Source organism: Rhinichthys klamathensis, unplaced genomic scaffold (genome assembly GCF_029890125.1).
Source record: "Rhinichthys klamathensis goyatoka isolate OS25496 unplaced genomic scaffold, OSU_Roscu_1.1 h1tg000309l_1, whole genome shotgun sequence".
Classification (NCBI taxonomy): domain Eukaryota; kingdom Metazoa; phylum Chordata; class Actinopteri; order Cypriniformes; family Leuciscidae; genus Rhinichthys; species Rhinichthys klamathensis.
Window position 1 is genome coordinate 1,347,298 of NW_026606827.1, and position 17,075 is coordinate 1,364,372.

Here is a 17,075-nt window from a genome sequence, read left to right on the forward strand (position 1 = left end):
CTAGTGCAGTGTGTAAATATTCAAAACTGAATAAATTGTAAAATGTAATTTATTCCTGTGATACATTTTCAGCATTATCACTCCAGTCTTCAGTGTCACATGATCCTGTATTTTTGTGGAAATAGGCATTTCAAAAGAACAGCACTGACATAAAATAATTCTTTCTTATATAATCAATTAAATTTTTTATATTATTTACAACTTTACCCAAACCGGCCCCTACAACCTGAGAGCAGTTCTAAGATCCTTCGGTTGAGCTCTGGCGTGAGAACCAGCATGATTTTGGTGGAAAAACATCATCAGAAACCTTCAACCGGTTAATTTTAAACCAGCGAAGTCCTAAACATCAATTCAAAACAGTCTGGAGATTCTGCTAAATTCAGTGTTTGGGTTTCCAACTCCACCCAACAATCTGACAGCCATTCCTGCAGCAGAAGCCTATTATGGGATCCACATGCAAACCAATCTCGTCCTCAGCGCTAAAGCATTTCATGTACTGTGAACTCACTCACACCAAAGCAGGAGGAAACCAGAGCCAAGAACAAGATCTGCAAACTGAGAGCTAAACTATCACATGGGAAAATAAAAACACAAGGCCTTATATAAACATTTACACATTTCATTAAATCAATATTCAACCTCAACATGGAGACTATTTTGGTTTGGCCAGACAAAATGGTCAGTCGTATGATTTGAATCAATTGCTAATTTTCTAAACTGTTAGCATCTGTATTGCTAATAAAAGTAGTGCAGTGGGCTGCTGGTTTGGCGGTCAAAGGAAAATATAACAACTATCAAATATCAAACTGAGGTCTAGTCAAGGTAATACTACAAGCTCCATCAGTGGTTTCTAATAATTACAACACATTGAAATTTGAGGGTGAATGCATCTTTTTTCTATAGATCTGAATCACATCATTAACTTTAAAACATATGGACATTGTTGCATTGTGCGGCGAGTTTTTTTCAAACCACAAAGGCATCATGTCCTGATCTATTTTTCTTCACAAATGTTAGGGAGGCACATTATATATTAGTAACGTTAATAGTGTTGCCACAAAACTTCGATAACTTAAAAAATATTGATATTCAATACCACGGGGAAAACTGCCATATATACATACCACCATACAGATAATTTGTTATTATCTCATAATGTTTTGATAATTTGGGTAATTTTGTTGAAATAGCTTACACACAGCACAGGGAGGCTCTATTTGAATCATTGAACTACATTTACAAAAAAAAAAAGACAGGTAAACAGTCAGTAATAAAATAAAAACAAAATTAATAAACAAATTGCAAATGATAGCACAAATAAATAAAACAGAATAAAGAGACAAATGAAATAAACATGGCTTTACATTTTTTAGGTGGGTGTAACAGTATCGAGGTAAGAAAAACCACAGAAAGGAAAGTTATCAAATGTAAAATAACACTGGATAGTTTTCATTGTAAAAATTAAATACAGATTAATGGTTACAATTGAAGTTACAAAACAAGACCAGCGAGTGATTTTCTTTGTCTTTTGTTCTTTGATTAACATGACAGAAATAAGCAGGTTTATTAGTCTGCTGTCACTTTTAAGAGCTTATGCACAGATCCATATACTATCACAACATGCGATTTCCCTTAATTATTTATGTTCCAAAACTGACCTTATTTACCTGAATACTCTGCAAGACAGGCTTTTTGACTTTTTTGGGGGGGGTGGGGGGGTTGTGCATTTGACCATTTACTGTAAGAGCAATAAACAAAATGAGCCGAGTTAGTGAGAGGAGGCGGGTGTGTGTCAATTTGGCGTTGGAGAGAAGAAAGCAAGAACTTGCAAATGGTATTAGTGTATTAATACTGCCGAAAAGGAGTATTGGAACCGTTTCAGATATTTCAGTATCGATACAATAGCCTACTGAAATATCGATATTTTTGACAACACTAACCGGTAACACATCGCATCGGTTATTTGTTAAATATTAATATATTAATTTATTGCTGTTGGTCAATCGATCTCGGCCGATACTGGATATTCTCATTTCCCCCATGCGGCCGTCTAACGTTTTTTAAAGTTAAAGTCTTTAAAAATGCTACTAATTTAATAACGATGTTAAATGTAATCTTTTAGTAAAGTTCAAAATTAATATCTATTTTTCATACTGAACATTATAATGTTGTGATGCATAAATTCACTTAAAGCATTTAAAATGATTGGTTTTATTTTATGGCAATTTATTTGGATAAAATAATAAAAAAAAACAAGAAAAAAAATTAAAAAAATTAAAAACTTTACTATTGGCCATAACATGAAAATTATTATCGGCATATCAGTTATTATCAGTATCCGATTCACTAAAGAAATGACAATAGAAAACCTGCATGTGAGAAAACAAAACAAGAAACATAATTGAAACTCAGACCACTGGCATTTAGTGGCGTCAGACCGACATTACAGCACAGATCAGCTGACTGTCACTACATTCCGACTTCTCCCTGATATGATCTTCCCACCTCCAGAAGAAACAGACTGTAAATCCAGCCTTTTACAACATACAGCAGGGCTCAAAGTAGAGTACAGCTGTTTTCCCAGTTGTTCAGCTGTTAAAATTAGGACACATCAAGACGTCAAGACGTTAAATCCCCACACAGGGAATGTAGAACAAGCAAAGGAGTGACAGACAGGAAAGTCTCTGAAGGCATTCCAAGGCTTCCTGTCTTTTGACCTTTACACCACCTATTAGGTAAGACAATGTGGCTGTAAAGATTCCTCAGAGTGACTTTAAAGTCAGCATGAAATGAAAATCAAACCCATCTATTTTTTTAAATGCATTTTATTGTGACCAATTCTTCAGTGCATTTGTATTTTTGTTTTAACCTCATAATTCTTAAAGGGACAGTTCACCCAAAAATGAAACGCAAAAGAAAGAAATTCATACAGGTTTGGAACAACTTGAGGGTGAGTAAATGATGACAAAATGTTGATGACAACATTTTTGGGTGAACTATCCCTTTAAATAAAATATTCAATCTTACAGTGCATACGACTTCTTCTCTCTGGTGATTTTGCCGGACTTCTCCAATCATAGGGTCTCATTCATGAAACACGAGCAGAATGAATTTGTGTGCAAATCGTGTGTCCTAATTTAGTTGGTACGAAAGAAATCTACACCTGCTCCCAGCCACGCATAAATAGTGAGTTTAACATCCGAACGTTTTGCTCATTAATAACTAAGGCTGCATTTTAATTCACCTTAATTGGGTACATATTTACCACAGCATTTTGAAAAAAATATTATATAGCCTATAGTAATTACATACGGTTTTTCTTTTTACTTCTGGGACTGTTTGATTAACAGATGAAACTCCATTAACTGCATCTGTAATATGCTGCCAAGCTTGCTTTTTTTTAGGACCGGATACGCCACTATGTAGCCTACGCTTGAAAATAAAATGTGGTGTTTTGAATGAACTTCTGATAATAAAACTTCGATTTCTGCATCTGAGAAATTTTTCTTTTTCATTAGTTATTGAGAAGACATGTTGAAATCCTTCGTTTGGTGTCATAATATGACGCCCATATATAGTTGTCAGTCGGATTTAATGGGCGGGATTTATGGTAATTCAGAATGAGCGTGCACGCGCATCCCATTTACGACCGATTGTAATTCATTAACACACACACACACATTTCACTATCACATCTGACGTTTACGAAGTATTTGTGAATCAGGAGATGAGTTTTCGGGAAGGTCTCTTTACGCGCAAATCACTCGCATATTTACAAATGTTTCATGAATGAGACCCAATGTCTGCAAATAAAACCCTGGCCTTTTTTTTTACAATAGACTGCAGCACATATTCAGATCTGCCTCCATCCAATCAACAAACGATACCAGAACAAAGTTCTCGCTTTATTTTTTTTTATTTTTCAATAATCTTTTTCACTTAGATGTACGTCATAATTCAGAGGAAAATATCTGTCGCTTCTTCCTTTTCATTGCAACTTTGAAAGATAACAGCTCTGTTTCAAAATCTAACGAGCAAACTACCTAGAAAACATTTTAAGGCATTACACGTATGTAATGCTTAGCAATATGTTAACATCAAACCAGGAAGATACAGCATAAGAGACTTCAGTCTTTCCCCAAGTAGATAGTGTCAGGTGTGGTGGAGGTGAAAGGAGCGAGGACTCAGGTGCAGAGATAATGGGTTCTTTAATGATAATAACAAAACAAAAATACAAACAAAACTACCCCGTAGGGGAAAACAAATGACTTGACTGACTTGACTTGAAGCAAGGGGTAGAGGTCTGCACGGGCTTTAAACTGAAGCCCGAACCCGGCCCGTACCCGCGATCATTTAACCCGACCCGACCCGACAATTACATTTACATATTAAGCCCGAACCCGAGGTCCATTCTGTTTCTCACAGCAAATACCATTTTTCACGTCTGCTGTCTGTCTGTTTTGTTACTGAAATAGCGCGCGAGAGCGGTACATGCGCTCATGCGCAAATCATATGATAAAATAAAACAAAAATTATATATATATATATCATTATCATTATATTTGAGAGAGAGAGCCTGTGTGTCTGTGTGTATGCACATATTGCACATCTGCGCACGTATGTACTTTCTCTCTCTCGCGTGCCGGTCACCACAACACAGCAAGCAGGCAAAGCACACGGCACGCAAACTATATATAGCCTATTTAGTTTTTCTTAGTTAAACCCGAACCCGACGCTGTTCATTAAACATTAACCCGAACCCGACCCGAAACCCGCAAATTTTTCGGGACCCGTCGGGCTCGGGTCGGGTAGCAGACCTCGAGCAAGGGGTAACACACCAGGTACATGCAACAACGAAACAGCACAGGACTGCAAACACAGGGAGAATAAATAGGGAGACCAAACAAAGGAGGTAACGAGGGAGGACAGGTGGGGCAAATGAATCAATAATCAGGTAACAAGATGGGAGGGGCTAGACAATCAACAGGAGAGCACATGGCACAAGGAAACACATGACAAGCCATGTGCTCACACCAAACCTGACTTGAACACAAGCACATGGCCAGTAAAACCAATCACCAGCCATGTGCTCACACAAAACGAGACATGAACACGCAGCTAATGAAAACACTCATAAGCCACGTGTTCACACAAAACATGACAACATGAAAGCACACAGCTAGTGTAAAACACAAGCTGTGTGCTACACAGCACAAGACATGAAAGCACATGAAACAAGGCACAGACAAGATAAAACAGGTGTGTCAGGGCTCTGTCACAAAACCAAGAAATAGACTAGACAGAAGTGACAGAACCCTGACAGATAGGATCTATACTTGTACGCCTAAACCCACATAGGAAAAAGGTCCCTATAGCTACCAAAATGGCAGCAGAGTGAACTAACATGTCTTAAACTTCAGTCAAAATCTATCACAATCAATTGAGGGTCAAGTTTCCAGTGCACTTTGCTAATGTATGCCGCAGAGAGTTGCTGCCTGTGCGTGAAGGGCATTTCAGAGGGTCCATTTTAGATAGGATGCTGTCTTAGAAGGTGGATACCTATGTAGGCAGCAGAGAGCGAAACAGCTCACTAATCTAGTTTTGGTTGATGTAACTAATATGCTCACGTTTAACCAAAACATTTATATCTTTTCAGGGACTTAAAAACAGTGAAGACTTTAAAGACCCAACACGTGATCTGCTCTATCATATGTATCTTAAAAGCTGAGACTAATGAAGTGTGTAGTGAATCACCAAATAATATGCACAAGTGCTTTACAGCACTCACAAGAGCTCATTAAAATCAGGAACATGAAAAGAGTTTATGTTCAATTCATTATTAAAAATTTTAGGCCACAGCATTAAAAGGCCTGGGAAAAAAAAACAATCTTATATTAGTTTAAGCTGTATTCTGGTCTTCTCTAGTCTGTTGGCTGGTTTTAAAAGGGGTTTCGGGCACTTTTCAGGCAGTCAGGCTTGGAGGCCAGCTAAAACCATCAACAAGACCAGCAAACCCCATAGTTTTAGATAGAATTTTTCAGCAGGGACAGATTATGATTTTTAAAATCACAGTTTAAAACTAGACTAAAGACGCATCTATTTAGCCAGGCATTCATATCAAATTTTTATCTTACTGTAAATTCGGCCTCTACTTCATAAACGCCAGAGGAGAACTGCCCGACTGAGCCTGGGTTCTCCCAAGGTTTTTTTTTCTCCTTTGGATAATCTGATGGAGTTTTAGGGCACCATCGGGTCACTTGATGGAGTTTTTCGGTTCCTTGCCACTGTTGCCTTTGGCTTGCTCAGTTGGGGATATTCAAATTAAATGACCCATCATACCACTGATCAGCTCTACCAAACTTGGATGTCTTTTCCAGTAATTTAAACAAACACTGTTAAGGTGTTTTGATTGATACTGTGAAGCAGCTTTAATACAATCTGTATTGTGAAAAGCGCTATATAAATATATTTGACTTGACAGTAATTTCTTACAATTCTAGAATGGTTCCCAGTTTCTCACATTCTCCATTTTCCAAGATTCCTTGCATAACAAACATTTTTCCCACCTTAAATCCACTCTAAGCAATTTCAGCAATGTTAGCCTTTTTGACAAGTAGTCCCTCCCCAAACTCACGTAACTGGTAGAGAGCCGCCTCCAAGTTTTCTGATTGGATAATACAAGTGCCACAGAAACCAATTTGATTTCACACGACACCCATTCCAGTGTATTCTGTTAGAAAGTATTGACTTTTTATATGTGGTCTTCCAAATAAAGCGGGTTTTAACCGATCACCCATTTTCCTTAAAAAAAATACATCACAGCATTTAGTGCAATGGAGATGATGATTATGGCAGTGCATTTGATGAATTCTGGTGCGGATGGATGCCTTTATCCCATCAGATTGGGAAAGGGGAAGATGGAAAGGCGCTGTCCCGCAAGCACCTCATGTCTGAGGACTGTGATTTACACCATCTGGGTGCTACACGGGAAAGGAGACCTGACGTGATTCCATCTGTATGCAGGCATGAGCTCTGGAATCTGGTCACACCGTTCCTTCCTCGTCCGCTCTCACTTCCCTCATTTCTCTCTCTCGCTCCTCAGCTGAACAGAAGACACACATTCAGCGAGGAATGTTTAGCATTCCTAGCACTCAGTGGCCACACCAGAACTATACTGAGGTAGCTCCATGTTTGTCCCTATCACAACTAAATCACATATCTGCAGTCTTAAAGGGTTTGTTCACCCAAAAAATGAAAATTCTGTCATCAATTTCTCACCCTCATGTCGTTCCCTTCGGAACACAAATGAAGATCTTTTTGATGAAATCCGAGAGCTTTCTGTCCATCCATAGACAGCCTACGCAATTGCAACTTTGACAGTTCAAAAAGTTCATAAAGTGATGAGGAAAAACGTATCCATATGAATTGAGTGGTTTAGTCCAAATTTTCTGTAGACATTCGATCGCTTTTTCTGATGAACAGATTTAATTTAGGCTCACTCACATATACACATTGATCAGCGAACATAAGCAGAAGCTCAACCAAACCTGAATGACGCGCGAGAACAAACCTCTTCCAGAAGCTCAAATGTGCTGCGTAACCAATGAGGTTCGTTCTCGTGTGTTAAACAGCTGCCAGTTTTTTTTTTTGTCATAAATTTCACGGAAATGTTTTACAGTGTTGGTAATACTTTTGTGATGGAAATCATATGAGGTAAGGGGAAACGCAAAGTTTCTAGTGAACTCGCGAAAGTATTACGTTCCGCCTAATGGTGCTAAGTTTCTCCGGGGCATGCAATACTGTTAAGAAGGAAAGCAAAAGTTTTGTGAGAGAACGCAAAAATATTTAAATATAAGTTTTCCTCCCATCTCATATTTTTTCCATGATCATGTCCCCTCCATAGGTTTGAAATGACATGAAAGTGAGTAAATGATTACAGAATGCTCATTTTTGGATAAACTAACCCTTTTTCTAACAATTGTAAACTGGAGGCTACAGCATATTTGTTACGTAGAGGCAAAAGATTACACAACACGGGAATTACCAGATCCTTTATTCAATGCAAACTCTTGTATGCACTGTGGGAAGCAAAACAGATGAAGAATACATTCAGTAAACTTATTTGACATGCAATATTTTTGAGGTCGCGCAAATTGGATTATCAAGAGTCAAGCCTTCCTATAATGAATACAAACTAAGAAAGAAAGAAAACAATAGGACCAATATTAGCCAGTAATAGAATCTGGAGAATATGACTTTGAAAATTCCTTGCCATTTTCCGTGTCTGACAATATTCAAATCTTAAGAGAGGATTAATTACGCCCGAGACACACTTTCTAGGCCAGATTTGATGCAGCGGAGAACCAAAACTATTCCTCAGGCTAAATGTGCTTCATTTATCACTGGTGCATAACTGCATATGTGCATGCAAGTGTCAGTATTAAAGTTGGTGGTCAGGATAAATTGGATCATTTGATTGTTACATGCCAATTAAACATTTCCCCAGTAGGCTGTCAGCACTCATTTAAAGGCATCCAAGGTCAAAAATTTCCCAGCCTTCTAATACAGGAACAACATAATGTGCCAACTGCCAAATGGAACAGCATTTTATCTTAATTGCACAATAAATGTTGCAAAGTCATAGTTTCTTCCTTCTGTTACAAGTCATTAATGGTGCATCATTCAAAAAAAGGGGTCATTTTCTGCTCATTACATAAGAGCCCCTTGGTTCAAGGTTATGAAACTGAATATTGTTTCTCCGGCGTGACAGAGAGGGTTGTGTGAATACAAATGTGTTTTGGGGGTTGTTACATGTTACACAACAGAAACTCGCCCCTGTCAGTCTGACAATCTCTTTAGCCTTCCTCCACAGAGCTGACAATTGATTAAAACAGTTTTGTAGTGACACCAAATATCAAACTCCAAATAATAATCAAGCAAAAAACATTTCATGGATCGTGCTCCCAAAAGCACCCTTTTTTGAGAAAAAAAAACCCAACCATATTATAATAACTTATAATATCATATAGCCTCACAGCAAAAGAATTCTAGATTATTAAACGAATACAGAACGCTGCAGGACTTGTTTTGACAAATATACTATTTCAAATGGATATCCACTTACTAGCAGCAGCTATCATTTATTGATCACAATAAACTGCCACGTTTTCCACAACTAAAACACACAGACCTTGACAAATGCGTTTAATGTTTTGTTGAAACCTGAACATCATGATGCTTTGGGATTATCATGAATAAAAAAAAAAGTCAACAGTGCTTTCACAAGTAATAAAATATGGCTGGAGTGGAAACATCCCTGTTCTTTGCACCTTTAACTATATTGAAAATAGTGTTGTTCTGAAAAATACCGATATACTGACTGCTCATTTATCGGACAATATTTTCATTATGTTTCAATTTCTTTTCGTGAAATTTGATCATTTTGTTAACATTGGCTATTTTTTTTTAAACAAATCTCAAGTAAAATATGCAATATATAAGTATTTATTTAAATTCCCCAAATGTGAATACATCTCATTTGCTGTCAGTAAATGATTAGATATCAGTCAATCACTACTCTCAATTCTCATTAGTTTGCTATTAGATTTCATTGAACCTGCAGAAAACAAACTAACTTATTTTGGGATATTACATAAAAAAAACGCTGGATGGAAATGCCAAGATGGGCATAAATTCAAAAAATGTGCATTAAAAAACATATGTTCTCAAATGAGCCAGATACATTTTTTTTATCAGATAAGTAGACAAACGCATGAACTATGACGGAAACACATTTACCGAATAAATGCCTCGATGCACAACAAAAAAAAACTGACGTGACTTTGCCACAACAGTGGATGTGATTGGATAACTGGCAGAACAGATGAGATGAAAACGTGGCTTTATTCACAAACAGTTTATGCGATATTCCAGTTTTGCTCATAAATTAAATTCACAGCTTGGGATGGAAACATAGCTATTGCAATCTATGAATCTTAATGTTTCAAGCACATAAAAGACAGATTCTCAGGTGAGCAAAGGGAGACTATAAAGAAAGAGGACCAAACAGTGCAGACAGTTGGGGATGTAAAACGGAAGGCCGGGGGAACTGAGCGACACTAAAGAAAAGAGAGATTAGAAGATGCTCTTCAAAAGTCCTGACAGGGCAAAACTCAACAGAGCAGACCTCGTCAGACTGAAAACGCCTCAGCTCCCATTCAGGGCATGCCTTTAACATTGACAACTTAAATTTACTTTGTATTTTCTCTCAAACAATAGAATAATGGGCTCCTAAGTGTGCACTAGCATGCAATGTGTCTTTGGTATAAAATGAAAGGTGATTAATCAATCTAAAGACACAAACAGAGCTCTCTTATAAAAGGTCAAATAGAAAGTTAATGACTAACAGTCAACAGTGAATGAAGTCCTAAATGCAAAGGACTTAAACACAAAAGATGCTTTTTGTTCAGGTTCTAAAGAGAAAGAAACTCAAGCTCACTTTATGACAAAAAGTACTGTGCAAAATGTACATTTTAGCAAGTGACTATCAGGTCATTGAGTGTTTTAACCTAGTCTCAAGAGGCATGATCCTCATGGTCACTAATGGCGCTTTTCCATTACCAGTACCAGCTCGACTCGACTCGACTCGCCTTGGCTCGCCTCGACTCGGCTCGCTTTTCGCTCCGTTTTCCATTGCAGAAAGTACCGCCACAAATAGTACCCGGTCGTCATAGCGACGTATTTCGTTCCCCCATCAAGCTCTCGCCGGATCCTCTCTTCGGCAACCAAACAAAGGAATGTCTGCACCTCCTCGTTTGACCACGGCGTATTCTTCCGAGTTGCCATAATAATAGTAGTAAGTTTAGTAACTATCTCTGGCCAAACTATTTAGAAATGGCGGGGTTATTCTGGATACTCCATCTGGCGCGTGCAATGATGACGCAGATTCTCTGTGACCAATCAGCAGTCGGCATTGTTTTCACGTCACATTTTAGTATCGGCTTAGCTCGCCTCAGCTCGCTTAGAACCTCGCCGGAGGTGGTACGAAAAAAAGTACCCGAAAGCAGGTACAGGTACAACTTTTACACAGTGGAAAACCAAACAAAGGCGAGTCGAGTCGAGTCGAGCCGAGCCGAGGCGAGCTGGTACTGTGTAGTGGAAAAGCGCCATAAGTAATGACTCATCAGCAATAAAAGGATGACCAAGTCCAAATTACTTCTGCATGACTTTTAGAAAACATATTCATCACTAACCATACAACTGCAGAGGATCACCAATGCAAAAAAGGCAAAAAGATGGATTAAAATCCAGAATATCTGCAAGGAGTTACATACTAACTGAATATTCAGCAAAGACAGAAAAGAAAGTCAGATCTGGGCTATAGTTTAACCCAAACCAATGCTCAATTATAAGCCTGAAGCCAGAAAAAAATATAACAAACTATCCTAATTAAAAGCAGCAGTCAAACGTCAACACCTAAAGATGTCCATCTTCTCAGGAGCTCCATTAAATGACTGTATTTTAATTGACAAATAGATTAACTGCCATGTTACAGTATATTTATGCTTATCCAGACATGCATAATTGCAGGGTGTATCTTAATGGCTGAGCTGTTACCAGGGAGAGTAGGCTATCATCCAAATCACTATGAAGATCATATGGTTCTAACTTCTATTTATTTGGTAACTATGGCGTCAGTGCCTGGATGACTTAGTCAACAGATTCATTAGAAATCACTTGCAAATGATCTGCAGCTTTTGAAGTGTTTGATGACGAATCGAGCATTGTGATCAACTGGAAATTCGTTTTTAATCATTTTATATTCTCGCGATAAAGAAATCATGAGTGACGTCACAGAAAGAAGCCGGTGCTCAATAATCAATCGTCACAATAATCCATGACACCCGCAGGTAATGACAGCAAAACACCATGCTAGTGCGCAGACCATTCCAGCATAACTTCTAACTCATAACTAGTATTGTGTGAAAAACTTTGAGAATATGTCAGATATCCAATTCGTTGTCCATTCAGCCTAAATGGATTGTGAATTTCCTGCGTGAATATCTCATGATTGAGCTTGAGTCACTGTAACACGTCACATACCACCATAAAAACGTCATGCATTGGATAAAAAAAAAGATGCTATAGTAACCTAAATAGTATGACATAAAAGACAATCTTTTTATATAAATACATGTTTATCTGTCTATTCTTAAATAGACACACATAATACATAAGTTATATAGTAAATGTAAAAAAAACAAAAAATTAATAATATGCTACCACTATAGAACAACTCTGCAATAATGCGTTTTTAAGACATTTCCTGTCCGGTGTTAAACATTTAGAAAACGTTTTTAAGATGTATACGTTATGATTTAGAATGTAGCCTTTGTAAAACTGATTTTTTTTTTTTGTAACACAGCAGATGCTTTCCAGATGAACCGCTCTTTAAAATACATATTTGAGACGTACGTGTGCTATCTGTGGGAAGTCCTACCATTATTTATTGTTATTATTATTTCATTTTAATAAACTTACTTTGGAATTTGTAATTGCATCTGAGGTCAACGCTTACCTAGCAGTTTTCGCATTGTTCCGCTACTATTACAGCCAGGCTATCTTTGAACGGATATTGTCGGTGGAAGGTAAAAGCAAGGCTGCATTCACATGCATCACGAGGAGAAATACAGATTTAACATAAACGCCGACTTACGTGTTCCTGGTGGTGTCAACTGATTTATCCCCGGTTGTGTGTCAAGATGGTTGAATTCCATGTTTTTCGATAAATCATGTGGATTTTTCTCTCTAAAATGTATTCATTCCTTCCGTGAGACAGGGAGAAACTTTCTTCAATCGCCGGATTTCCACAGGCACACGAAACCGATCCCTGTTTCTGCTCAGCGCACAAAAAAATCCCCAAAACAATAAACTGAAGTGTCTTTGTATAATATTATGGATACGTTGGACGCACGTAGAGCCCGTGATTAAAGTCCAGTCATAAAACCGTAGATTTGTCACGGCCTCACGGAGCGGTGAGATTCAATAAACTTTCTGACACACATCGGACGCCTGTGTGCTCCCTCTGCCGCTCTGAAGGTGATGGCATGCGGCTCATTGTGAGCTGAAGACCGTCCCAACTCGGCCTCCAATGTGGAATGTACCACATTATACTTAGGGGTGGATGTAGAATTAAAGTAATCCCTAATTACCCGCGATGATTTGTTAATACGATTTGGAGATTTCAAATCTAATTAGAAAAAGCAGGATATAAATATTTTTGGGTTTTTTTACGTTTACAAGCTCGCACCTTTTAAATACTGTTACCTATTTTACCTGTCAAACCTGTTTTACATCAGAAGGTTTCGTCTGCCTGCGTCTCCAAAATGTTCAAACTGCCTAGTGTGACTCAATGGACTGAACCAATAATTTCATCATAGAATGATGCCATAATGACTAGTATTTAGATAGGTGTTTTCTCTCTATGAGCCCATATCACATATCAGTGTCTGTCTGAGACTACCCCTCCCCCCAAAAATGTGTTTAAAAAGTAGAATCTTCATGTCACACTTTTGCCATAAACACCCATGAAATCAAAACTGGAGATTTGTGGATTTTTGTCCATGAGTGTTAGCTTTGTGGTCACATAGCCACTGGGGGGTCACCACATAGCCTATGCATTTAAAATTTGCAGTCTTTCTCTTCCAGGCAACTGCCCAAAAATATGATGATTCATGCTGCACTCACTTATTTTATCCAATCAAATGCTTTCTAGGAGAACATCACTCCACCTAATACTACCTACGTTGGCCTATATGATGCTTATGCCCAAATAAGACTCAAAGCAGATGATAAAATGACCAGCAGGTCATGCGGTTGGCTTGCTTGATGGTGTTTGTTATAAGTTATTATTATTGTTGCTTAGATTAGCTAACATAAAGCGAAATAGCAAATTGCACAACTTCAATATATTTTTTTTAATAAAAAATCAAAGTATGTCACAATTATATTGCATCAGAAGAAATAAGTTTCTTTTTTCCATCATGTCTTCTTTTCAGTTCAACATAATCTAATATATTCTGAGGGACAAAACAGTGATAACAGGGGGGAAATATGTTTTGCTGAATCCATATGAATTACGAAGCTGCTAGCCACCTGTAGAGCCCAGCTGGCATCTGCTCAAGAGAGGATAAGAGTGGACGCTATTCAGGGGAGAGGGGGTTGTTGTTGGAGTGAGATTGGGGGGTGCAAATGGCACGCTTGAGAGGGGACATCCCGTCCCCCGAAAAGACCAGTGGGACTCCTTTGTGCAGCTGTTGGCCTCTGTTAACACAAACCCCCCAAGAGCCACCTGTCACTGCAACTGGACAGAGTGATCTGGGGGGGAGAGCCCCAATAAACTATCTATCTAGATGTCTGTCTGTCCTTCCTATCTATCTATCTATCTATCTATCTATCTATCTATCTATCTATCTATCTATCTATCTATCTATCTATCTATCTATCTATCTATCTATCTATCTATCTATCTATCTATCTATCTATCTGTCTGTCTATCTAGATGTCTGTCTGTTCTTCCTATCTATCTATCTATCTATCTATCTATCTATCTATCTATCTATCTATCTATCTATCTATCTATCTATCTATCTATCTATCTATCTATCTATCTATCTATCTATCTATCTATCTATCTATCTGTCTATCTAGATGTCTGTCTGTTCTTCCTATCTATCTATCTATCTATCTATCTATCAGATCTATCTATCTATCTATCTATCTATCTATCTATCTATCTATCTATCTATCAGATCTATCTATCTATCTATCTATCTATCTATCTATCTATCTATCTATCTATCTATCTATCTATCTATCTATCTATCTATCTATCTATCTATCTATCTATCTATCTATCTATCTATCTATCTATCTATCTATCTATCTGTAAGGGCCCTATACAGTCAAGGCAAGCGTTTGGCAGGGCAACTTTGACGAACTTTGCTTTTCTAGTTAAAGTTAGTCATACATTCTTTTAATCTCAATTCATTTTAAATAGTTCCTTACATTCAAATTCAAATTCAAATCACCTTCGGGAATTGAATTGGAATTTAAAGAGCATTATTCACAATTAATTGTTGAATGTCGAACAACCATGTTCTAGTTATATGGAAACCATAATCATTTCTAGATCATAACGTGATACTAATAATTACAGTATGAACAGATACAGTATGTTACAGACCTCATTCTGAAGTAAACTCTTTCTGCAAAGCTTTATATTAAAATGAGCTCATATGAAAAGATACTAAAATTAGCTGCAAATCTGCTAATGCATTCACAAATCCCTCTATTCAATAACCTCATGTTCTTCTCTTGCACTGTTTAAGCATGACGCTAATGGAAAGACTCACTCAATAAATGAGGTTTGACAAAGCAGAATAGTGCAGATTTGTTTTATTGAGGACAATTTTGTGATTACACTGATAATGTCATTGTAAACAGCCTTTCATTATAGAAAAAAAAAACAAAAAAAACTCTATGCCATTCACAAAAAAAGGCATTGTGAACCAAAGATGTGAACACACACTATATTTATGTCTCTGTGGGCGTACACAAACTTAAACACATTCTAGGCAATATTTTCTGATGGCTTTGTTGAATTTGATAGCTGAATAGAGGCTGGACCGTCCGTGAGGGACATCCTGAGTGAGAAACAAGTCCGGTTTAACTATTTTCATTGTCAAGAGAAGAAAGTAATATTATATATATATATATATATATATAAAACAAGAGAAATTTGGGAACGAGAAATTTCTCAAGAGAAAATCCAAATGTCTACAATGCAAATTTGTCTTCATGCCTTCTAAGGACTTTTAGATTACTTTCAAATATCTAAACATGTTTTGTTTGCACAATACAATTCAGTTCGATTGCTATTTGACATCTAGCAGTTTGTTCCATTGCTACCATTCTTAACACTGGGCTTAAAACCGTTTTATATTCTCGGTGAGGCTCAGGTTCAACAGTGTCAGTCTCAAGAAGCTTGTCTATTGTCCTAAAGAACCCAAGGGTCAGCATCTCTGCATGGTGCAGGGTCATTAGTGGCCCCTTAATAAAATCACAATAACAGGAATGCCTAGAATGCACCCAGATAGACCTTCAGTCTTTCTATTCTTGTTTTTATGTGAGGAACGTGGTATCAGCCAACTTTAGAACAATGTTAGAGAGAGAATGACGTATTGAGAAGATGTCTGGCCAGTCTCATCTGTTCATTGTTTGAAACATTTCTGCCAAACTGTCCTGCCTTCTAGAGTTCAGACGGGAAGCAAGAGGATGGGGTTGACACATCATAAATAAAACAATGTGGTATCAAATAAATCAGCTACTTTTTAAAAATTGTATTGGAGATCATAATGCGTACCATAATGAGAACTCAATCAGTCAGCATACAATGTAATTTGTCTGAAATAATTGCATCTAGTCAACTACAGTTCTGGTTTATTGTTGCATGACATAAGATATTGTAAGTGAGGCAATGTAAACCAATATTAAAGGGTTAGTTCACCCAAAAATGATGTCATTAATGACTCCCCCTCATGTCGTCCCAAGCCCGTAAGACCTCCGTTCATCTTCGGAACACAGTTTAAGATATTTTAGATTTAGTCCGAGAGCTTTCTGTCCCTCCATTGAAAATGTATGTATGGTATACTGTCCTTGTCCAGAAAGGAAATAAAGACATCATCAAAGTAGTCCATCCATGTGACATCAGTGGGTTAGTTAGAATGTTTTGAAGCATCGAAAATACATTTTGGTCCAAAAATAACAAAAACTACGACTTTATTCAGCATTGTATTGTCTTCCGGTTCTGTTGTCAAACAGCGTTCAGTGACGCTGGTGACGTAAGACGCTGCTGACATGTATCTGGTGCGTCCGTGTATTCGGGTTCAAATAAATATGGCTGGGCAAAAAAATGCAAGTCTTCCTCTGTGTCGAAATGCTTAGACATGTTTGCGAAGATTGTTTTGTTTCCAGCGTGCGTCTCCCTCAGACTGTAAACGAAGCTCGGGCGCACC

The 17,075-nt window shown here is 37.6% G+C and overlaps 1 protein-coding gene across 5 annotated transcripts in view; it reads right to left on the reverse strand.

Moving 5' to 3' along the window:
• Nucleotides 1-13,118, reverse strand: part of map7d1a (MAP7 domain containing 1a) — a 61,943-nt gene extending 48,825 nt beyond the window's left edge. For 2 of the 5 annotated variants that reach the window (XM_056270828.1, XM_056270826.1), the window contains exon 1: nt 12,716-13,118. In XM_056270828.1, the coding sequence (XP_056126803.1) occupies nt 12,716-12,776 (61 nt within the window). In that variant the 5' untranslated portion in view covers nt 12,777-13,118. The remainder of the gene's footprint in view (nt 1-12,715) is intronic. The other 3 variants (XM_056270829.1, XM_056270830.1, XM_056270831.1) reach the window with 2 other exon arrangements.
• Nucleotides 13,119-17,075: the final 3,957 nt, after the last annotated feature.